The following is a 23,859-nucleotide window of genomic DNA, read 5'->3' as shown; positions in this document are numbered from 1 at the left end:
AATTGGGGAACCATTATGGAAAGATCTCAGAATCCCACATAATGCTCAAATGGAGAGATTTGCGGCTGCCATAACAGTGGTTAGCTACGATTTTGGGCATAACTGGAGCTCCCAGACCCGGATATTGGCTCTCACCAAAATTATCTTTTGGAAACATATAAGAACAGCAAATGCCAGTTTGAGAGGGTAAGTTTTCACTTAATATCAGACGTATACACTTTTCTATCATCGGATATCTCTGATCTGAGAACTGACTTGATCGTCGGAGAGCCATAGCCGGGATTACACCCGGCCGGCTTAACCGTTTCCTTTTGTTCTCAGGGATCGCGTTTCGGGAGCCGAGGTCGGATCGCGGATCAAGAGTTCGATCATCGAGTGAACTCGACCAAATCTCCCTAAGCATTTTCAGATTACTTAAAACTTGTGCATGGAGAGTGAAAATCGAGTTACTTGTTGAATGAATGTTGTCATTTTTTTTACTAGAAGTAGGTTTTACGAGAATCAGCAGGTTGTTAGAGAAAGTTAGGATATTCCTTGATTCTTTGGGATGTCTGCTTTGTGGAGATGATGTTTATCCACCTCATTGTAATGTTGTACAATCCCACGTATGTAGGAAGTGGTTATATATCATTTTTATTCAACAAGATGCAGTTGGATTTGTGCATCCCAATTGAGTGCTTTTTTGGCAAGGTGTCATTTGACATGTATAGTATGGCTTATTTGTCTAATGACGTGGATGGAACCTAGGTTTGTCGTATTTCAGCCTAGCTTGGATGCTACCTCTCCAGAAAGTCGACAGAAGCTAAGCTGATTGTGCTAGTAATGTTTCAACCTGCTAGTATTGGTTGGCCTAGTAGTGCTTCATAATGCTAGTGCTGAGCGAATTGGGTCCCACTCGGCTGAACTTTGCCTTTGGGCTTTGAGAAATAGGTAGCTCAAGTATCAACTAGGTAATTATAAATTTAAGAAATTAGAACTTAAACAATTTCTTCAGCCTCTTAGGAGCATGTTTGATTGAAATGAACCCAAACCATCTTGCCACATCAAGGTCTCCTCGCCAATGTTCAGCCTGAAAAACATGTGCTTGATATAACACCGCTAGATAATACATAATCCACTATATAATCATTGTACCGAAGAATGAAGCATTGGAGTACTTTACCTCGTTTGAGAGCAACCAGACTGCCCACAATAACACCACTGGGACAATGAACCAAGCATGGCCCTGAGCCATGTACGGGGATAAGAGCCTCTAGGATTGTAACATATGGTGCACATGCATCGTATTTGGGATAACAACGTTAAGCAGTCGCAAAATACTGTCATGCCTTATGGGTGAAACAATATGAACCCCCTTCTCTTTCATGCGCTCATCTACTAGTATGAAGTTATACAATAGGCGCCAATAGAAAATTGTAATAGAAGGCCGAATAGAGTGATGCCAAAGGTCTGCTAACAGATGTCGTTGTGGGGCAGCTTCTCTAACCAAGTTCCATGTTGATTTCATAGAAAAGATACCCATGGAATCACCCTTCCACCAAGGTCTATCCGCTCCCAATCTCTCTATCGGAATCCGAGTGACTAACTCCACTACAATTAGAGGCAACACCCGCTATAGTTTGGCCTTATCCCAGTTACCGTCCCTCCAGTAGTAATTGACATGCTAATGGTGAGAGAAATTTGGCCAAGCGAGCTCTGCTAACGACCCTTCACCTGTCCAATCATCATGTCAAAAACGTGATCCACCCGCGCCGAGGCTCCAATGAGTGTATCCTTCAGTGACCCTTCTCACCAATATCATCCAATGCCATTGTGCTGAGCCAATCGTGAAAAATATTTATGGAAGCCGGACCAGAATGCTTACAATATTTTTTTCCAGAGGAAGTCAACCCAGAATAGGTTAGAAGTCCTAAAACACCACAATTTCTGTGAGAAGGCTGCAATCACATCTGAAAGACATCGAAAACCGAGGTCGCTCTATGCCACCGAAAACACAAATGCTCCCATGCTACCCAGTGTACCCGTCTTTCCGAGCTTTATGACCCTCAAAAGAACTTATTTAGTAATCGTTCTAAACGCACTAATCACATGCTTAGGTGGTTTCAGCACATATAATATTGGATAGGCATTGAAAGAAGGACCGACTGGATAAGTTGATGCCGACCACCAAATGAAAGGATATTTTTTTCCATCCTGCCACCTTTGAGCTCATAGCCTCAATCAAAGGTTCAAAAAACTTCGGCTTCTTTCGACCTCCATAGATTGGTACTCCCAAATATATGAATAAAAAAGGTTTATATAGAAAACCAGTGACTTACTTCACATTACGAGCGACAAAGGTCCAGGCCTTAGGAGCTATCAACAAAGAACTTTTAGACACATTAATACTTTAACCCGACCTAGCAGCAAAATCATGAAGAAACTCCACAAGCATGGTACGGCTGCGTTTCTCAGCATTATTAAAAATTAAGACGCCATCAGCATAAAGCTAAGTGTGAAATGCCATAACTTCCAGAAAACACCCAAGATCAATCCCTGGTAAAGAGGTTATTCAACCTATGTGACATGAATTCAGATGTCGAAACAAATAGTGTTGGAGAAAGCAGGTCACCTTGAAGAAGACCCCACGAGAACTTGAAAAAACCACTTAAAGCGCCATTCACCATGACAGAAAACCAACAGTTCTGGGTACAATTGGCTACTAACTGAAGCCACATAGGTGAAAAACCAAGGCGGCCAAGTATCGCTTGCAGCCTTAGCCATGTTAAGCTTAAAGGCGGCATTCCATTCATTCTTACCAGAGCTAATTGAGTGCATAATCTCCTGTGCCAACAAAATATTATCGCCAATGAGCCAAGTTGGGACAAACCTACTTTGATTCAATGACACCAATGAGGGCAACCACAGCTTAAGACGATTGTTAAGCAACTTTGTCAAAATTTTATTTGTCACATTACTAAGGCTAATGGGGCGAAATACGCTCCAGGAGGGAGATTTGACCTTTTGAATAAGCACAATAGACGTAGTTGTAAAACTCTTTGCAATGTCGCAAAAAAAATCCTTGACAGCTCCAAAGACATCATGCTTGATTTTCTCAAGCATCGCTGATAGAACACAGCATTGAAGCCATCTGGCCCCGCCACACTGCTCCTATCCATCTCAAAGACTACACTCTGAACCTCTTCCATTGTTAGCCCTGGCAGTATTAACTGAGGCACATCATCAAGCTTCAACACATGCATATCTCGCGATTCAACCGTCAACAGGTTTTGAAAAAAGGCCACCGCAAACTCCTTAATAATGGCATCCAAGATCATTTGCCGTCATGCCATATAGACGAGATCACTATACGAGCACGCTTCTTCTTGACTAAAGAATGGAAGTACTGCATATTTCGTTCCCCATCTGTGGCCCACTTGCATGCCAATTTTTGCTTCCAAAAATCCTCCTCCACCGACAGAGCATGCTGTAGAAGGGCCGTGACCCGACTCATCTCTATCAAGTTGTCCTCAGTAGGGTCAAAGTAGTAACATCTTTCCGCTTGTGCTACTTAGCCTCTGTCTCCTTGAGATGCTAGAATATATCACCGAAGACCTCCTTATTCCAGTGGTACAGACGCTGCTTAAGACGGAATAACTTCTTCAATTGAGCATACCATTTGCTGCAACAGCAATGCCGCATTCCTCCACAATTCTCATAATTTAGGGTGCCTACACCACATATTCCGAAATCTAAAAGAAGAGGGAGAGGTGGACACACTAGATTGAACATGAACCAACAAAGGGCAGTGGTCTGACAGAGCTCTCGGGAGATGCTTCACGGATGTCTTAGGCCAAAGGTCAATCCATTCAGTTGATAACAAAATCCTATCAAGACGGTGCCAGATGCGGTGATCCGTCCACGTGAAAGGGCTACCTTGGAATCCAACGTCAACCAAGCCGTTGTCAAAGATAACCTCAATGAACTCTTCAATGGAGTGATGTGTCAGATACACACCACTTGACCACTCAGAAACGGAGATGATCAAATTAAAATCCCCCCCATCATCCAGGGTACCCCTTGTTGAGCCGCCTCTCACATATGTGCCCATATGGTGCAACTTTATCACATTTACCATATACAATTCTACAAAGGGTCTGGTATACCAGAGACTTCCACCCGAGTAAATAAAAATTGCTCATCATCTCATCTTGCAGTACCTCCACCTGAACTGAATCCTTAATCAAAAGCCAAATTTTTTTTATTACAATTCTTAATGACCTCAGAAAAACCAATGCGAAGACATATCAACCTATCATCCACTGCACCCGGGGGTCAAATTAAAGTTATGTTCTCTACACAAACCTCGAAAAAGTTTAACTTTAATTCCAATACCTCGTGCATTCCATATCAGTGCATTCATCATAAACATGGGGGAGAGCTGGACTGCAAAAGAGCATAGCTACGCGTCATTACTCTATCCTGCGACCCATTGACACAGTCCAGTCAGAAGAAAGTTCGAACATCACATGGTACCTATATGTACTTGATTTAATATGTTTGTGCAAAAGATAGGTAATTTGGGGTGTCGGGACAAAAGGGAGACTCCTGTGATACATTCAAGTCGTAATTCCTTTAATCAATACAAAATTCTCCAAAATGACACTCTTTTTATCTTAAAACATATAAGATTGAAGAAGGGTTTCTTTTAATATCAGTATGTTATAGACAATTATAGCAACTAAGGGATGCATGAATGACGATTTCTTCTTACAGTTTGATTTTTACATAAGATGATAATATGCTACCCTCAATTTGTCTCACTTTAAACGACAATGTATTAGTTTAGTGGTTGAATTAATTAAGGTTTCATGAACAATTTTGAAATAATGAATTTGGGTCTCATCAAATTAAAGTGTGGGTATTTCGTTTACATTGTGTGAATTATCGTAATTTATTTATAAATATATTGATATATTGATTGAATCGAGAGTTATTGTACTTCATGTATCGGTTGAATATGTTAAGAAAAATAAAAAGAAAATTGTGTCACTTTACATGTACCTATAAACACAAACCAAACATGTATGCCATATTGTTAATTTGATGTAATTAACAGATATTATAAACATTTGATATAACTCTTTTTCAATATAAGTTGTTGAAAATATTAATTAAATTTGATCAGTACGTACATTCTGATAGCTAGGGGTGCGTCCGTGGAGTGGGCAAAATATATATTTAACTATATTTACACTATTATATCTTTGTAAATTGAATGCTTACTGTTGATCGGATTTTATTTAGGATAAATTACATTGAACTTTTCTGAACTTTTGCATAATTATGAATATCCTTTATTGTTTGAAAAATTACAAATGCTCCCTGATATTTGATAAAATTATATAATACTTGGATAGAAGTATGAAACTGTCAATTATACCCTTATTGTATTTTTTACTTTTTCAAAGAAATAAAATTTGGTAAAAAAAATCGGACGCTGAGCGGATGAAAAAAATTGAAAAATTATTAAAAAAAAATTATCCACTCAGTGAATAAGAAAATTAAAAAAATAAAATTATAATCCTTAGTCCACAAGGGTATTTTGGTCAGTTCACCAAAAAAATGGATGAAAACCTAACTGAAACTAATTGAATAGGCTAATTGTTAAACGATCGTTAAAAATCAAGGGGGTATTGATAATTTTTATAACAACGAGAGAGTATTTGTAATTATATCAAATCTTAGAAAATATTGATGTAATTTACCCTTTTATTTATATGCTAGAGCATAATTATTGTTTCCTGAAATTCGAATAATAGTACTGATAAAAAATTTGTTCGATAATTTTAAAAATTTTGTATATTATGGACAAAAATAGTAGAAATGTACTAATATAGCTGGAAGAGTACACCTGATTTAGATGGTCACAATTCCCGTCATTTTTGTCCTCAAGATATGAAATCTTTAAAATAATAAAATTGCCAATTATTAGCAAATAACTAGTAACTTGTGGCATACTCGACGTGTGTGCATAATTCTTTAATATTATTTAAAATAAAATATTTTTTATTTAATAAAGTATACATAGCAAGTTATATTAGAATTATAAAAAGCATGGTGACAAAAAAGTGCATGAAAAAATATTAAAAACTAAATACATGATAGTGGAAAATTAAATTTATAAATAAACAAAAAGTAAATTAAGTATTGAAGAAATGGGAAAAGAAAAAAAAAAGACAACAAAAAGCGATTTCCCTTAATATATAATATAGATAACTTGAAAGTCAAGACCAAGGCTTTCTATACGATTGGAGGATCTATACGATTACCCTTATTACTAATCAGAAAATGCACAGAACCCACAGTAGAGAACAATTAAGGCAAATTGTTGATTTGGTGATAAGCAAATTAGATTATAAAATGAATTTTTATTCATGAGTAGGGTTCGAAACTTTAGAATTATACTTATATTATAGGTGAGGTTTAACTCGTTCGCTGATCAGGATTAGTTTCATGCCAATATGAAATGCGAACACGTGTTACAAAAAAATAAAATTATTAAAAAAAAATTAAGTATCACCCCACACCAAAAAAAATACAAGATTAGTGATATAAAAAATTGAGTGACAAATTTAATATTTTCACTAATTTTATATGCTTAGTGAGAAGAATATTTATTTTATCAAAATAATAAATTTCATTATTTTAATAATTTCTATTATTTTGTAGACATTATTATTATCTGAATTATTAACAAAAAAATATATATACACAGAATAGTCACCAAACAGGGATATGGAAACCCCGTGGCCGTGATGATCAAATTAGACATTAAAACGAGGTCAGGGGTATTTCGGTATTTTCCAATCACACCCTCATGAGGAAGCAGGAGAGGTGGGGATGCTCATGACGTACGTAATGGTTCAAGATGATTCACCAGTGCCTAATAGTTTGGATCTCACCAATCCAGGGTTATATTTCACTCATCCGCTAACCATGGTTAAGAACTCAATCACTATTTCCATCCCCCAGAAATTGCACTTGTAGTTTCATAGCATCGACCGTATTGCACTTTTAATCTCGTACTTTATGATATTAATATTTCTGATCTTATAAGTTTAAAAAACGTTGTGGATGTGATTCCATGTTGTAATCCTATGAGATTGAATTTATTAGGCTTTAGGATCATATTTGTAATATTTTTTAAATTTTATTGAAAAAAATATTAACATGCAAAGTATGGGACCAAAGTGCGCGCAACACCCCATGTCTTATAGAACCAAAAGTGCAATTTTTTCTTCCATCTACGATGGGAAGTTAAGTCACGACCAAAGAGATTAATTATACAGCAATCAATTTGTGTGCATAATTTAATTTTATTGTATTTATTTAATTAATTGAGATATAAGAAAAAAAATATAAATAATTGATCACAAATATGCTAAAATAAGCTAACTTTGAACGTGAATAGAAAAATATTAATATGATTATTAATTAAAAAATAATTATTTGTTGAAAAAATAAGTATAAGTAAAAGGCATTTTAGTCCATTAATATTTTGTGGATCTATATAAAGCAGTTTATCGAATGCACCCAAGCTTAATTTACAATATAGACATATATACTTTCGATACAAGAAAATTCTAACTCAAATCGAATATGACCAGATTTAAATCAATTACACAAGAAATAATACAGTTATCATATATATGATTGGTGTTTAGATGTTATAGGAAAGTGACAAGACAAGTGCATTGCACTTACTGTATGATTAATTATTTAAATTCAATTAGATCAAATTTAATTAAGAATTTTCCTTACATACATAAGTTACATTGCATGAACGCGTTCAGCCAAAATCTTGAAATATACATTTAACGTGGGATGATATTTATTTAGTTTAATTTTCCAGTACTTATAGCTCTGAAGCAAAATTCTTCGTCTCAAAAAATTCATAACTATAAAATCAAATCAATATACTTAATTAAGTTCCTATACCATATATGTTTAATTACATGCAAACGATTTTTTTGTGTTTTAATAAAAAGAAAGAAGTTAGCAACAGTAAATATATATAAATTGAGGGTAAAAAAGGAAAAAGATGATAAGAGGATGGAATTTGCATGGTAGTTGACAACTAGCATATTTTGGCAGTTGCCTCTCTGTTCACATGCATCGGTTCTAGGGTTCTTTTGTATTCTTGCAAACACACTCTCCCTATATAACACAACTCACTCTCCTCCTAAGTATACTGTACCCATCACATTGTGTTCCAGGAGGGAATTATACCAATATGGAGTCCTCCAAGATTTTAGCCCTCTTCCTCATTTCCATGCTCTCCATTGCCTCCGCCACTCCCACTGTCGACCCTGATTGTGGCTACTGCTCCAAGCCTCCCAAAACCCCCGCCGTTAAGCCCCCCACCACTGTCCCTCCTGTCACAGTCCCTAAACTGCCTCTCCCCCCAGTTACGGTGCCTAAATTGCCTGTGCCACCAGTCACAGTCCCTAAATTGCCCGTCCCACCAGTAACCGTGCCTAAGTTGCCCGTCCCACCAGTAACAGTGCCTAAATTGCCCGTGCCACCGGTAACGGTGCCTAAATTGCCTGTCCCACCAGTAGTAGTAGACCCTAAATTGCCTGTGCCGCCAGTGACTGTGCCTAAACTGCCAGTGCCACCAGTAACAGTGCCTAAGCTGCCAGTGCCACCAGTAACAGTGCCTAAGCTCCCAGTGCCACCAGTAACAGTGCCTAAGCTGCCAGTGCCACCAGTAACAGTGCCTAAGCTGCCGGTGCCACCAGTTACGGTCCCTAAATTGCCGGTGCCACCAGTAACGGTTCCTAAGTTGCCTGTGCCACCAGTTACAGTGCCTAATTTGCCTTTGCCACCGGTGACTGTCCCTCCAGTGCTTAACCCACCCAAGGGAAAAGCCTGCCCACCGCCGCCGGGTAAAGAAACCTGCCCCATTGACACACTCAAGCTTGGTGCATGTGTGGATCTTCTTGGTGGGCTAGTGCACATTGGGTTGGGAGACCCTGCTGTTAATAAGTGCTGCCCAGTAATTTCAGGGCTTGCGGAGGTTGAAGCTGCAGTTTGCTTGTGCACTACTCTTAAGATCAAAGCTCTCAATCTCAAAATCTATGTGCCTATTGCTCTTCAGCTCCTTGTGACCTGTGGGAAAACCCCACCTCCTGGCTTCACATGCTCTCTCTAGACTCCAGTTGAGTACTACCTTTTGTTCGCTCTTTCTCAATGTATAGGGAACCAAGTTATGAGCATATTCTTTAACACTATTAAAAGTTAAAATCCACGGTAAATATTAATTCACAACGTTCACATAACGGTTATAATTAGCCGTTGTTTGTTCAAACGAGTCGAAAATATTAGTTACAGTCAAAAACTATATTTTTTTATCTTTTTGGGTGATTATAACGCTAATTATGCGTACCTTTTTTGTGCAGGTTTGTAGCTAGATTAATGTTTCAAGAACTCAAAAGTGGGCATGAGAGGATGTCGAGTTCTCAGTTCCGTTTCATGATTAATCAGCTTGTCGTTAATTTCTCACCTTTAATTGCTTTCTTCATTGGATTAGTGGACGTTTGCCATTGTAATTCAACACCATTTGATTGTGTAAATTTGTTTTTATAGTCTTGCGTTAATTACTGTTTGTTTCAGACGGCGACGCAATCAGAATTTGATGTTTATTTTCTTAGTTATTTAATTATTCCCGGATATATGCATGCATATATACCATAAAATTTGTAATTTTACTCCTCCAAGTATGAGATTGTTAATTTTATTTTTATATAAATTTATTTTGATAATTTTATTCTATAATTCTAAAATTTTCATATATTGGAGATAAAAATAACAGAAATTTGCTAAAATAGCCAGAAAAGTATACGTGAAGAACTTAATTTACTCTTTTTTTCCACCACTTTAATAAATTCTACTATTTTTATCCTCAATATGTTAAAATTTTAAAATTGTAGAATGAAATTGTCGAAATAGATCTGTATAGAATTAAAATTGCCACCCAAAACTAATACTCAGTTGTCCTCAAATATACCTCACTAAAGAGTGAAAAGAGGAAATCAGCCAAGTGACAATTAGATTATTAATTTTTATTAATTATATTTACTAAATGCTAAAACTTTTTTTTTCCCCACAAATAATGAATTTCATAATGATCACAATAGTGAAAATTATTTTATAAAATTTATCACTAACAAGGATTCAGGAGAAAAAAAATGTTCGTAAATTTATCAGTAAAAACAACCAGTGGCGCGTATATAGTAAAGATCTAGTAATAATATTTTATGTTATCATCAAATCTGTCGACATAATGTCACCGTCTATAAGAAAAATTTTATACATAATCTTTGTTGCTGATAAATGTAGATGAAAGTCAAATTATTGTATGGAATTGATTCATACAAGCGTTCCACATTGATTCCAAATAAAGAGTTTTAGCGGTTTATAAGTACAAAAGATTCTCTCCCTAATTAGACGTCTTTTCAAAATAAAATCATAATACTAATATAAAAATAAAATAAATAATCACATTATGGTACATCGATCGAACTGTAAACTACATCAGCAACATTTGAACAGTAATTGTAAAACTAATATTATATTTTATTTCAGTGTAAGGGGAGTTAGTTAATACTTTCTAATTATTGGGAGGTGAATATATTTTTATGATAAGTAGAATATTAATATCTCATCTGAAATGACCATGTATCGACAAAATATCAACTTTTTCAAAGGCCAACTGTGCTCTATCTTGAATTGAGAGAAGTAACCAATGAAGATAGGACACGACAGATTGTGTTCTAAACTAGATTGGATGGCATGTCTTGTGGGGGACAAGGCCACTCGCTTCAAATATGTGGTGCCTAAATTTAGACAAGATATCTTTTCCTCAGTTTTCTTTTAGTTTTAATGTCTTCATTTTATTTTATTATTCATTTTTATGAAGAATTTCTTCATTTTATATGCTGGTGACGTTGACATTTTTTTATCATCTATAAGAAATCATAGGCACACTAAAACATTTCACTTAAATAGTGCAAAAGCAATTAGTCTTCTAGTTATAAAAAGTGGCACTTTTGATTCTTTTCGATTTAAAATTTATAATTTGAGAATTATAATTAAAAAGAATAGCATACATTTAATTGAAAATTGGCACATGCTTTACATATGACTTTTCAATTTTTAGATTATTAATTTTTTTCGACCAATTTTGTTGATGTAGCACTTTTGTCCTAATATTGCTGTGAAGAACGTACTAGGAAAATGTGATTTTGGTCTATAGGGTGGTGCTTTTGGCCCTCTCCAATTTTGAATTTGTAATTGATGACTATAATCTATACTAATTAAAAATATATATATTTTTTATTTACAAATAGCAGTTACTTACACCGTGACATCAATTTTTTAAACTACTAAAAATATCCCTTATGTATTTTTTAACTACTCCTAACTACTTGCATTCTTCTTCTCATCTATATATCTATACATCTATACTAATCTATATTATCTATACTATATAAAAAAAAAAATCTTACTTCATTTTCAAATAGCGGTTACTTACACCACGGCACCAACTTTTTGAATTTACCAAAAATGTCTTATGTATTTTCAACCACCCCTATTCAAATTCTTCTTCTCGTCTATATTATCTATACTATCTATCTATATTAATATGAAAACTTCACCCACACCAATTTTTTCTTTGTGTTGATAATATCCCTAAATTAGCTTTATTGTATTTATTTATTTATTTATTTTTAAATTGTAATGTGTCGATTTATATATCTTATTTTTATTTATAATATATTTTAAAATATAAATAATTATTTATTATATACACATAAGAATGGCGTACCATAACTACTGGTACAATAAAATGTAACAAATAGTTCAAATGCCAAAAATGTCACATCTGTAAAACCGGCCAAAAAATTAGAAATCCCAAAATTTTGTTGAAAATATTGTTCCTTGTAAATAAACCTGCCAATTTTGACTTATTTGTTTGACATTTATTTCACCTTTCTTCTAGAGCTCGTACCTATAAAAGGACTGTGGTGAAATGTGCTTGATCCTGTCTCTTTTAATATAACCTTCTCGTATTTGAGTGATGCATCCAAAATTATTTTTACAGAGTGTTGGATCATCTTCAATTGACGATTCATATTTTTCTTTGATATATCTGATAACTAATCTCAACCAAATATATTCTCTACTTGCTTCATGAATTGCAATTATTTCTAAATAATTTGGATATGTAGCCACCAGTGTTTTGTTTGACTGATCTCTATATATATAAACAAATAAGCAGTGTATGACCTCCCTTTATGCGGTTCCGGGATATATCCTCAATTTACATACCAATTTAACTGAAAACTTGATCTATATCCCATATACATTGTTCCACGGAGATAACGAACAATATGCTTGATCTTGTTCGATGTCTCTAAGTATGACTAGGGCCACACCTTACTAGTATTTTAACTGCAAAAGTTATGTTAGGTCTTGTAGAATTTGCAAAATTGATAAGTGTCTCCATAGCACTTAAATATGGTACTTCAAGACCAAGAATGTCTCCATTTTCAGGAGGAAGAAATGGATCATTTGTCACTCAAATGAATGAACAGTCCTAGGAGTACTTAAAGGATGAGCATAATCCATATGAAAGTGGTTCTTTTGTGTATAAGGAAATTGGTGAATGAAAATACCTTGTGTAATGTGTTCGACTTATAATCTAAGATAAAAGATTTTTCTGAAGTCTTTCAATTCAAATTGTTCTTTAAGATCTCTTGCACTTTTTGTAAGCTCTATTAGAATTTAAGAAGATTTAAATTATCAACATATACTGCAGCCATAACAAACTAATTCAGTGATTTGTAATAAAATTTACATGGGAGAATCTCATTGTTTTCATATGCCTCTTAGGGAGGTATTCACTCAAATAATTATACCACATGTGTGCAGATTGGTCCGGACCCTTCTCAAATTTTGTGTAAATACATTTATGTAGTGATTCGTATAAATATATAGTAACTACATCCATTAGTCGCATTTTCAATCTTTCTGTTGCAACTAAATTGATCAAGAATCTAAAAGTAGTTGTATTCATAACGGGAGCATATGAATCCTTGTAATCAGTTCTAGTTCTACGAGGGTAAATTACATTTTTTGTCCCATAAGTAGACCTGTTTTCAATTTTAGTCACACACTCAGGCCAATTAACACATTTAGTCCCATATGTGATTTTTTTTTTCAATTTCAAGACCAAATGAAGGATTCCGTTAAAAAATTGAGGCCGGCATTAAGTTTTTAACGGAATCCTCCCTTTTATCCTGAAATTGAAAAAAAAAATTCATATATGGGACTAAATATGCGAATTGGCCTGAATGTAGGACTAAAATTGAAAACAGGTCCACTTATGGAAGCAAAAATGTAATTTACCCTTTCTACGAAAAACTTTGTGCAACTAATTATGTTTTATATCTCACAATATCATTTTTCTCATTTTCTTTTCTAAGAAATAGTCACTCAACGAGCGTAACACCTTCAGGTGTTTAAACTATAGGTCCAAATACTTTCCAGTTTGCAAGTGAGGCCATCTCTTCTTGAGTTTCTTCTTTCAACATTGGTCAATCATTCTCTGTCTACCTCCAGGGTTTGTGGTTCAATTTCATTATAATTGATTGTAATTTCGAAAGCAGTTTTTCATGCAAATGCATTATCAATAAGATTAATCCCTGTCCAATAATCTCCCTAAATTGTAAGGAATATATGACATCTCATTATTTTTCAATATCCAATTCTCTTCGAGAAGACCATGTTTCTTTCAGGAGGATTAATATTATGAGTAAATTTGAACAATAGTTTTTGTTGCATGTTATGTGGGTGTCGGCTCTTCAAGAGCTTTATCTTATTGCACACCCATCCCCCACTCATGCACACAAAAAAATTCGAAACCAAAACTTTCAACAGGATGACAAAAGCTCAAAACCACTTAGTTGCAGCTTAAGGAGGAAGGGAGCACAACAGTGAGTTACTACAAAATGGGCCGTGCTTGGGAAAGGGAGCACATCAGCGCGTTAAACTGTTACGCAGGAGGGCGATTTACCAAGTTTATGGGCTAAAAATAGATTTAACTGCAGGAAGGTGGGGGGAAAGATATAACTGGTGCGCGTGTGTGTGTGTGTGGTGTTGGGGAAAGAAAGAGGAATACACAAGGAAAGAGAAAACTTCATAAAAAAGTGACGATTTTTTTATATTCCAATTATTTCATGAATTAAGTTATTCTTGTACCATCACTCTGTCTCATCTTTTAACTACTTATCCAAACAATTCAGAAGCACTCCTGTTTTTATCTTTAATCACTTCCATCAAAAATCATTTAAACTCATCAGTTTCAAAAAACACAGACCCCTGCAAACACTCTCATGATATTGCGTCAAAGTTATGCTTACAACACTTTTTTGTCGTATAAAATAACAGGACCCTCTCACTGTTTTTAAAGTCATTTCCAGTCGGCAACTGATTTTATCAATCGACACCACAAGACAGTAAACTTCAACTTTCAGAAACCCCCTCAGCAGTAGCAGCAGTAGCAGCGGCGGCAGCAGCTACAGGACTATTGCTGGCAGATCCTACTGATCCACCCACACTTGGTACAGCATCTCCATCCTCCACAGTTGACGAGGTCATAGTTGGCGAATTGGAACCAGAAACATGCTCCCCAGATTGCTTCGGTCTGTTCAAAGCATGGCAATGTGGGCAATAGTAAGTCACATATGGAAAATCTTCTCTCCTTGCAAGGCCTGCAAACATAAACGAAAAACAATATTCATCACTGGATCCAACATCTATTTTAATCAAAATGCTACTTGTGCTGCAGACTCTACTTACCATTATGCATATGGCAGTTTCCACATATAAGCGCATATGATTGCGTTGGATCCTCTCCCACAAGTAATGCAGCCAGTCTAGCGATCCATCCTCCATCTTGTGTACCCAAACCCCCTTGGGGGTAATGTTCCACAACCAACTGATGTTGCTGGGGCATTTCCGCAGCCTCAGATTGGACATGGTCGAGCATACCTTCTTCAGGATGATGAGTGGGTGCAGACTGGGTACCGCTAGTTTTTGAAACGGAAGCCTTCCTATTTCGTAGTGCACCAGTCCTTGCAACTTCCACATCATTGCTCTTCCCAGTAGGGGCACTGCTCTTAGACTCCTCTCCAACAAATACCTTTAGACCAGAATCTGCACCCAACTTGGAAGCCAGCACAGTTGCAGCAGCGGCCTTGGCTGCTGGATCGGGGTCATACCTCTGCACTAAAGGCTTCATATAAGGTTCTAAAACATGTGTAATAAGATAGGAATAGATCACGTAAACCGATCTTCACAGACAACCCATAGATAATGTTTTTCTATACAAACAAAGTTTAGATACAACAACATAAGTAGAAAGCATAGTATATTTCAATCATTACCTGTATTAGTTGTTGAGTAAGGTAGTAATTTGTTTTCTCTTTCAGTTCATCTATTTTTGCTTGTCTTTCAGCTCGAAGCTTCTCCAGAGTTTTGTGGTCTTTCCTGTCAACTGTAAAATCATACGTGTTGAGATGTAAAAGAGTAAATAGAGGTACATGCGCGCAATATTGCTTTCAAAATATTCCCAAGAACAATTCATGCTCATCCAAAATACAGAAAAGAAGCAATTGAACAGAAGGTGTTAAATTCTGTGCACGTAATCATGCCTGATTCAGTTTTAGGTGATTCCAGGAAAGGTCAGATTTAGTCAAGTTGGGGCATAACAATTTCAACACTACATGGACCAAAAAAGAACAAGCATCACATGTAGAAAAGAAAACAAAAACACTAAGAAGCTACCTACTAAGATGCACTTGGCAAGAAAAAGAAATCACAAAGAAGTAAAGAAAGAAGCTCTATCCTCAATCTCCTTTGACCTCAATAACGCGACAAATATTTTGTTCCGGTGCCATAAGCCAATACATGGATCAGAAACACAATCCATGTAATCCACAAATATGAGATAAGGTATTGAATTTAATTTTATAAGCCTCCACAGCATTACAATTATAACATATACAAGGAAAACAAATGAACCTACGTAGCTACAATGACATGCAGGAAGCTCACGATCAAGAACTGGACCTCAATTTTCTGTTCACAAATGAGAATTGCCATAATCCAAGCGACTTTTCTCTTAGTTTGCACAAAGAGAATTTAATACAACATGACAGTTACTTCTTTGATGCGGTATGTGTTTCAGCTTTGGCAAAGAGCAAATACATATGGGGTTATCCCTAGGAGGTTAAATATATACTATATCGCCTGCGAAGCTACAAGTCCAGTACAACAAGAGCTGTTATCTCCAAACCTCAAACTCAAGACCTCTACATCGAAAGTAACTTACACCACTAACATATATGTAAGGGATAATTACACTGCCCTCTTACACGTAGATCCCGTGTGGTTTGGAAAATTACATTGACGTTTGGTTTCTGCCAAAAAAATTGAATGAAAATTCATATTTACTCCAGTAGACTTACTATGGACTTATTGTAGGTCAAACAAATAATTTTCTAACCAAAATACCCTCATACATCGCACACGCTAATGCATGTAAAGAGGTATATTTCCACCATTATAAAGTAGTTTGGTCAAAAAAAAAAAATATTTGGACAATGAATCAGTAGAGCATTAATCAAGGGTAAATATAAATTTTCATTTAATTTTTTGGCTAATATCAGCAAAATGTTTTACTAATGGAGGGGTGTATTTGTTATAGGGAAACATATAGTCACGAGTACTAGACGTAATTTCTTAAACCAAACAAGGTGTACGTGTTGGATATTAGACCATAACACATGCATTACCACATAACAATAAGAATGTTAAAACTGTGGATAGAATGTATTTACAGATATCCTTCAGAATCAGCATCCTCCTTCATAAAAGGAGAAAAGCTTTAAAAAGTTACAAGATTTGCTATTAGTCTCCAAAACATAAAAGAGTAGAAAGAAATGAAGGAGAACAAGGAGCAGTATTGCTTACACATCCTTGTGAAGCTTGCAAGTGTGAAGTACAGAATAGAAGACAATGCTGGCAGCAGAAACATTGGTAAGATGCGCAATGCCCTCATTTTCCAGTTCAATTCTAAAGATCTCGTAGTCATGATAGCATAACCTACAGCAATTGCCTGAAATTTCCGAAAACCCCCAATCTAAGACAACTCTTAGGAAAGCCAATATGAGTGAATGAGAGAGCGCAGAGAAAATAATAGCAAAGTCACTGCTGTTCCAATTACCCAATGAGGATTAGGTACTTATATAAAGGGAGAAGAAATAATCACATCAATATAAAGTATCAATTAACATGTCTCTTTCTTACCAATGTATCCAGTCATGCATGCCTTTTAACCACGAAACAAAGAAATACATCATAATTAGTCTATTTTTTCCTTTTAATTGTTCTGTTTGATCAAGAAGAATACACATCTTCATACCCAAAATCTGATGCACATGCAATAAAACAAGTGATCTAAAAGCAGAATCACATCATGATGATGTCTTTCAAATCAGAAAATAAAAGAACATGGAAATTTAATACTACCTAAATCCCAACTAATTGCCCCTTCTAATTAACTTTCTATTCAATGACAATCAAACTGCTGTTAACGTCAAGAATAGAGGCCATTTTAAGGATGAAAAAGGTATTGCTTGCTTTCCTTTTGCAATATTGTGTTTATGTTCCATGTACAGCACCAGAGTTAGTGCAGTCTATGCAAAGAAGCATACAAATAGTACGTTATGCTAACTGGCAAGATGTCTTTCATGAGACTAAAGAAATTATCTTAGGCATCTTCATAATCTTTCACCAAAAATATTAGTTGGAAGTGGATCATATCATTACTTAATTTAAGCAAGATAAGACTTCCAAGAAACAAAAGTCATTTTTAGAAGACTGAAGAGGGTACATGTGGTCTTCATGCCAAACTCTCATTCATCAAATAAGAACTGGAAAAAGTACAATCATCTCATCCCTTAATGTCCAAAGTTAAAGAAGGTTTTTATCTGTGGTTCAAGCTTCAAACTGAACCCTCTGAGGGACTGGTGCATAAGGTATTAAAATAAACTTCAGGGCATGCAAATTACAAGCCCAAGCTTGCTCAGAGGGATAGGGGCAGCAAAACCTACTGAGATTAAAGACGTATTGAAATTGTGATGGAAAGATATTGGTGTCCACTTTGATTTTAAAGGTTACAATTTGACACATAAATTAAAATCTCTCTAAAATTAACTCTAAATGGAGGCACATCGAACTATTATAGTGGAAGACTGTAGACCCTAGAAGGTTAAGAACAAAATGAGAGTTTAGGAGGCTGCAGCAGCCAAGACCATATCAAGAAGCCACACTTGGGAGTACCAGTAACTAGAAGAACACCCCAGAAATATAAAACCCCTATTTTTGCCTTCAAGCATGTGGCAATTTTGGGTAGTTTCAGATACAAATTCTGATAATGCCCACAAATATGAAAGAGCAAATAAAGGGTGAGGATAAAAGCTCTAAACAGAATATTTCATTTTCTATATTTAGTTAACCCATGGTTAATGATTTTATTGCTCTCTGAAGGTAGTTTTGTGGACCGAATCTTCCCCTAGTGGTGATTGTTCCCACTACTGATCTGCAATAAGAGACCAGACAGGTGACAATCCAAGTACTATGAAACTAAAATTCCAATCATATGATATGTGTTTAATTTATATCCAGATTTACAAGAAAGATATAATCTCCCATACTCTGGTACTCCTAATTCCTTGAATCAGCATAACCAATCCTCTTATGGCACTCCCTTGGTATTACGTGCAGAAGCCTGAGTTTTTGTACACCTTTGGCGCAAGCACAGTTTTTCAGTTATGGATCATTGTCATTGCCGGCTCCCTCACGTATATTAAGTAATGACAAAAACTAGGTCAAGTGCACTATTGTCTGTTTAAACAAATGGACATTTACATTTGGTCTAAAAAACATAATTTTGTACAGGTGGCTGACAGCGATGCTTAAAAAGCATGACTACAACAGTCAAACTTCAACAAAGAAAAGGAAACAGCTAACACGAGATTTGCTGAAAGCTACCAACTACAATTGAGGTAACACATCAGGAAAAGTAAGATTGAGGCAAATAAATTTTCTCCAACAACATAGCAAGGATCATATTCCAAGATAGTTTTCCAACATACTGATGGTCGGACTTCACACCCGAAGCAACTCACATCTTTATCTCATAAGAATAAATTAAAGGCATTTTACCTCAAGAAGTACTGAAAAGATAATCAGCTGCCGATTTATTCTCCGCCAACTATGGGAACGTCTTGATATTCTGGAAAGAACAAGAGCCTCTTCCTTGGATATGTGTTGCAGTCTCTTTTCAAAATCATCTCCACGCACACCAAATATTGCACCCCACAATCTTGATAGCACTCCTTTCTTCTTCTTTGTCTTCTTAATCTCAGTATCTGTAGATGTAGCAGTCTCTTTCACATCATTCTTAGTTTCTTCAGCCATTTCCTACGAAATATTCACCAGTTAGCACATTCTCTACATTTCAACTCCACTTATGACGTGCTTATTACATGTCAAGATAGCAATGTGAATTGCTTCAAGTTCTGTCAACATGATTCTTTAGAAGCTTTTCAACACTTTCACATGCCTCTGGACATGAAACAAGCAAACATATCAGTTTTTGACTCTCTAAAGCTAAACCAGTTCGTTAAGAGGTCAAATAACAGAAGGCAAGTTAACCATCCAACAACCGAGCTACAATAACACTTCTTTAATTATAAGAATAGTTCCTGTCAATAATAGTAAAATATAAACAAAACCTTTTTGTTTAGCTTCAGGACAGAAAGATATGTTTTCTAGTAGGTTTCTGCTCGTAAAATGAGAAGGCGATGATTTATGCATATCTTAATCTCAAAAGTAATGATCAAATGACACTATAACAAGTGAATTTTAACATTTTAGGTGAAGGTATCTTGAATAGCAATTTGTTATGTTAACATTAACAAAATTCTTCTGGACATTTTGTTTCAAAAGCCTGCCCATAGTGTATGATTTGACATTTATTCATACTTTCTCACATAACATTGCACAATAAAATATATAGCACAAAATTGGGAAAAAAGACGTAACTAATTAGGTGAATAATTCATTGAGTATAAAAATGTAATAGAGCAATTCAAGACCTAAGAACATACATTCCTATGTCACCTCCATCCTATAGATATCTGCAAAATATCACATCCAAATTATATGTAATTTAGCAGATGCATTATCTAATCAGAATTACTTGGAGCAAGAGAGACAGAGAATAGAAAGAACTTAGTACCTTTTCAGAAATATCTGTTATTTCTCAGTTCATGCCTCTCTTCTCACAATTCTGGTAACCATGCACAAAGCACCAACTAGAAACAGAGATTTTAGCAGCTCATAACTCAACGGTGACTTCCTGACAAGAAATATGGAATAACTATCAAGCTAAAATACTGAAACAATGTTTAAAATATTTTGGAACACATAAAACATCTCAAATATAGCTAAAAGAGTATTTCACGTATAATAACAGAAACACAGAAACAAGCTTGTACTGGAAGGTGATCATAGCACACAAATTAAACATGTTGTTTCAAGAATTCACTCAATTGCTATAGGGAAGAACGCAGAAATGGAACAAACATTTGGTAATCACAGAATATCAGAAAAAAATTCCACCTCCCTCGAATAAGATGATTTTTTCAGTTAAGAGAAAATGAGAAAAAGAAAAGTTAACTAGAGCCTTGCACGAATATCAGGAAAAAATTCTTCCAGAAGCTGAATCAAGGAGAACTTTTGGCTAGCCTTCTTTTATGGCTATCCAAAACAGTGTTCTAAAATAAGTTATTCAACTCGAATTTAGCAGGAAGTTGTTATACCAGTAGCGTACAATAGATCAAAACATCAATTGTTAACGACTTCAGTATAAGGTTTTCTAGACCAAGTAAGAACAAAAGATCAAGCAGCGGTGATCTATTAATTCTCGATTGTGGGTCCTAATCTTAGCACACTAGACAAAAAAAGTCACAAATTACTGAATGGATATTTACAGAACACTACTCAAATGGCTTCTGAAAATTGGAGATCAGATAGAATACAGAAAACAGAGCAAAATCCACAATTCCAGCAGGAGATCTTTGAAAGTTTGAATGTAGTGATTAGTTCAAAAAATTTTAAACTAAACCTATTTAAATTTAACCAAAAATATTATCCTGCGAACAAGAGCACCAACTTAAGTTGCTGAAATAAAATGTAATAGGAGGAAACAAATGAACGAGCCAACTCTTGCAACACAGTCAAAAACAATTGTCTATAATTAAAATATCAGCTAACTTACGGACATTACTAACAGAAATACTTGCCATGTGGTACTCAGCAAACACCAACAAAGTGAGAAACAACAAAAATTGATAGGAAACAGTTGCTGAAGATCCTTGGGAAAGAAATCATCGCTAAAAGATGCAATTAGAAAAACCAACAAATGTAAAAAGGAAAACCCCAATTCCCAAACCTACAAGCACAAAATGCAAACCTATTGAAACAAATACCAAAAGCATCCAACAGACAATCGAATTCATCCGCCATTCCTACAAATCAGACAGCCCTAGACATCTCCCAGATAGACACATACAAACACGCATAAACCCAGATCACTACACATATAAATTGAATACATTCTGAAAACATTACCAAGTTCCCACAGACCGAAACAAGCCAAAATTACATCATCATATACTCCAACCGATCCAAAGAACACAAACACAAATCTGCGATCGGCCACCGATACACGAAAAAGGGCAAACCCTAAATATGGCAAACCGTTGCAAACTCTTTACCTTCACAGTATTCGCGACCTGTAAAGGGGAACGGATTAATAACAGGTCCGCGTCGGTGAGGTGGTACAGAAACCGAACTGAGATGTGGGTTTTGAATTGCGCAGCTGTGCTTCGAGATCCTTGCAATGAAATTGATGAGGGGAATGTGGGATGAGAAAATCAAAGCAGCGCCTTTTCCAAATAATGAAGAAAACCCGGAACCTTTTTCAGGAACAGCACAAGCACGTGCGACGCACGTTTTCCCATCTCATTGCTTTTACATGAAAGAAATTAGTTGGAAGTTGACAAATGCATAAATGAATTTCAAGTGTGTAAATTTAGAAACATAGTGAAGATAAGAAAGGAATGGCGTTAAATACATATACCAAAATAAGAAACAAATCCATTCTTTAATTCTTTTTTATACGTATTTTATAAAGAAAAATGATACTAAGGGTAAATTACAACATATTTCTTTTTTTTCATAACTATTTAATTTTTTTTTATTTTAAAAATTATAAATAACTCTCTGGTATTAACATTGATTTAATAAATATCTTATCGTGATAGTATATTGTAGGGGTATTTGTTTAAGGATTGTTAATTTTATGGGGTATTTATATTTTTTAAATAATAAAAAAAATAATTATGATAAATCTTAGATGAGCACGTTATATTTACGACATTCAATAAGGTTATGCCTAATTACACAAACACCTCCTGCCCTTTGTGAAGTTGTAGGGTATTTGTGTAATTAGACCCAACTTAAGGGTTTTGTCGATGTAAAAAATTAAAGTACTAATTGGGAAATATTATTTCAGAATATTAAATTGGATATATTTTGTCCAAATATTATAGAGTAAATTTTAAAGAGTTGTTTGATATAATTACAAATACCTCTTTATTATTTGAAAAATTGTCAATCCCCCTGATTTTAATGATCGTCTAAAATAACCCAATCTATTAATTTCTATTAGGCTTCCTTCCATTTTTTAAAGTTAATTGACCAAAATACCTTTATGAATTATGGGTTATAATTTTACCTATTTTTTCATGAATTAAGTGAATAATTTTTTACAAAATTTCTACCAGTTTTGCTAGTAACTTATATAAAATGGAGAATGAGGCATAATATTAAAAACCTATGTATTCTTTTGTATTGTAGTCAGCAATTTTCTTTCAAAATTCTAACAAGAGGAGTAAAGTTGTAAACGGAAGCTTCTCAAATGTGGCGTAATTAGTACAATTTTAAACTTTTTCTTTTTGGGAAAAAGAATAATTATATATATTTAAAGATAATCTAAATATAATTAAGAGCAATTAGAATACAGAATATATAGAGTGTACATTGCATTTTAGGGAGATTCCCACTTCTAAACGGAAGGGTGAGACACCAATACAAAGATACTGAAAACTTCTACTTTAAATGACTATGAAGAAGAGGATCCATCCAAGGCGGGGAAGCCACTCCTAATCCAAGATCCCTTTGTATGCTATGTCGTGTTTTCAGTTACTTGGCGAATGGCCATCTTTGGCAACTAGCTTCTTCTGGCATGATGGTGATCGATGACTTATTCACTGGCTAGCTTGGACTCACATGTGCAAAAGCAAACTTGATGGTGGTCTTGGCTTCATGATCTTGAGGCTTTTAACCTAGCCTTTCTTGCTAGATAGTTGTGGCATCTATTGTCCCAACCGGATAGTCTGGTTAGTACGGTATTGAAGGGCGAGATATTTCCCTTGCTTTGAACTTCTTGTCGGTGTTCGCCCATTTTTGTACTTGAAGGAGTACCATAACAGCAATACAACTCTTTTATCTATGGCGCATTAGTACAGATCATTCAGTGAGCATTTGGCAGGACCCCTGGATTCCCCGTACTCCCTCGTTTTGGGTGATCACCCCAAAACCTCCTTATTGTCCCAT

At 35.3% G+C, this 23,859-nt stretch overlaps 2 protein-coding genes across 4 annotated transcripts; one reads left to right on the top strand and one right to left on the bottom strand.

Moving 5' to 3' along the window:
* Window positions 1-8,224: 8,224 nt before the first annotated feature.
* On the top strand, window positions 8,225-9,656 carry LOC105166507 (Bifunctional inhibitor/lipid-transfer protein/seed storage 2S albumin superfamily protein). The gene is made up of 2 exons (XM_011085885.2): window positions 8,225-9,202; window positions 9,444-9,656. The coding sequence occupies exon 1, from the start codon at window positions 8,276-8,278 to the stop codon at window positions 9,194-9,196; it is 921 nt and encodes a 306-aa protein (XP_011084187.2). The 5' UTR covers window positions 8,225-8,275; the 3' UTR covers window positions 9,197-9,202; window positions 9,444-9,656.
* A 4,706-nt stretch (window positions 9,657-14,362) lies between these two features.
* LOC105166459 (integral membrane metal-binding family protein (DUF2296)) lies at window positions 14,363-22,213 on the bottom strand. 3 transcript variants are annotated; one of them, XM_088882600.1, is made up of 8 exons: window positions 21,957-22,213; window positions 20,417-20,536; window positions 20,286-20,315; window positions 19,339-19,596; window positions 17,083-17,227; window positions 15,495-15,604; window positions 14,908-15,331; window positions 14,363-14,819 (listed from the first exon to the last, which is right to left on the bottom strand). In XM_088882600.1, the coding sequence occupies exons 4-8, from the start codon at window positions 19,591-19,593 to the stop codon at window positions 14,572-14,574; spliced, it is 1,182 nt and encodes a 393-aa protein (XP_088738726.1). In that variant the 5' UTR covers window positions 19,594-19,596; window positions 20,286-20,315; window positions 20,417-20,536; window positions 21,957-22,213; the 3' UTR covers window positions 14,363-14,571. The 3 variants fall into 3 exon arrangements, with proteins under 3 accessions (XP_088738726.1, XP_011084124.1, XP_020551110.1); XM_011085822.3 differs by lacking the exon at window positions 20,286-20,315 and having other exon boundaries at window positions 21,957-22,212; XM_020695451.2 differs by lacking the exon at window positions 20,286-20,315 and having other exon boundaries at window positions 20,417-20,532; window positions 21,957-22,212.
* Window positions 22,214-23,859: the final 1,646 nt, after the last annotated feature.

Source organism: Sesamum indicum, linkage group LG7 (assembly GCF_026168435.1).
Source record: "Sesamum indicum cultivar Baizhima isolate 11 linkage group LG7, ASM2616843v1, whole genome shotgun sequence".
In the NCBI taxonomy this organism is placed as follows: domain Eukaryota; kingdom Viridiplantae; phylum Streptophyta; class Magnoliopsida; order Lamiales; family Pedaliaceae; genus Sesamum; species Sesamum indicum.
This window is presented reverse-complemented; position numbering and strand designations above follow the sequence as displayed.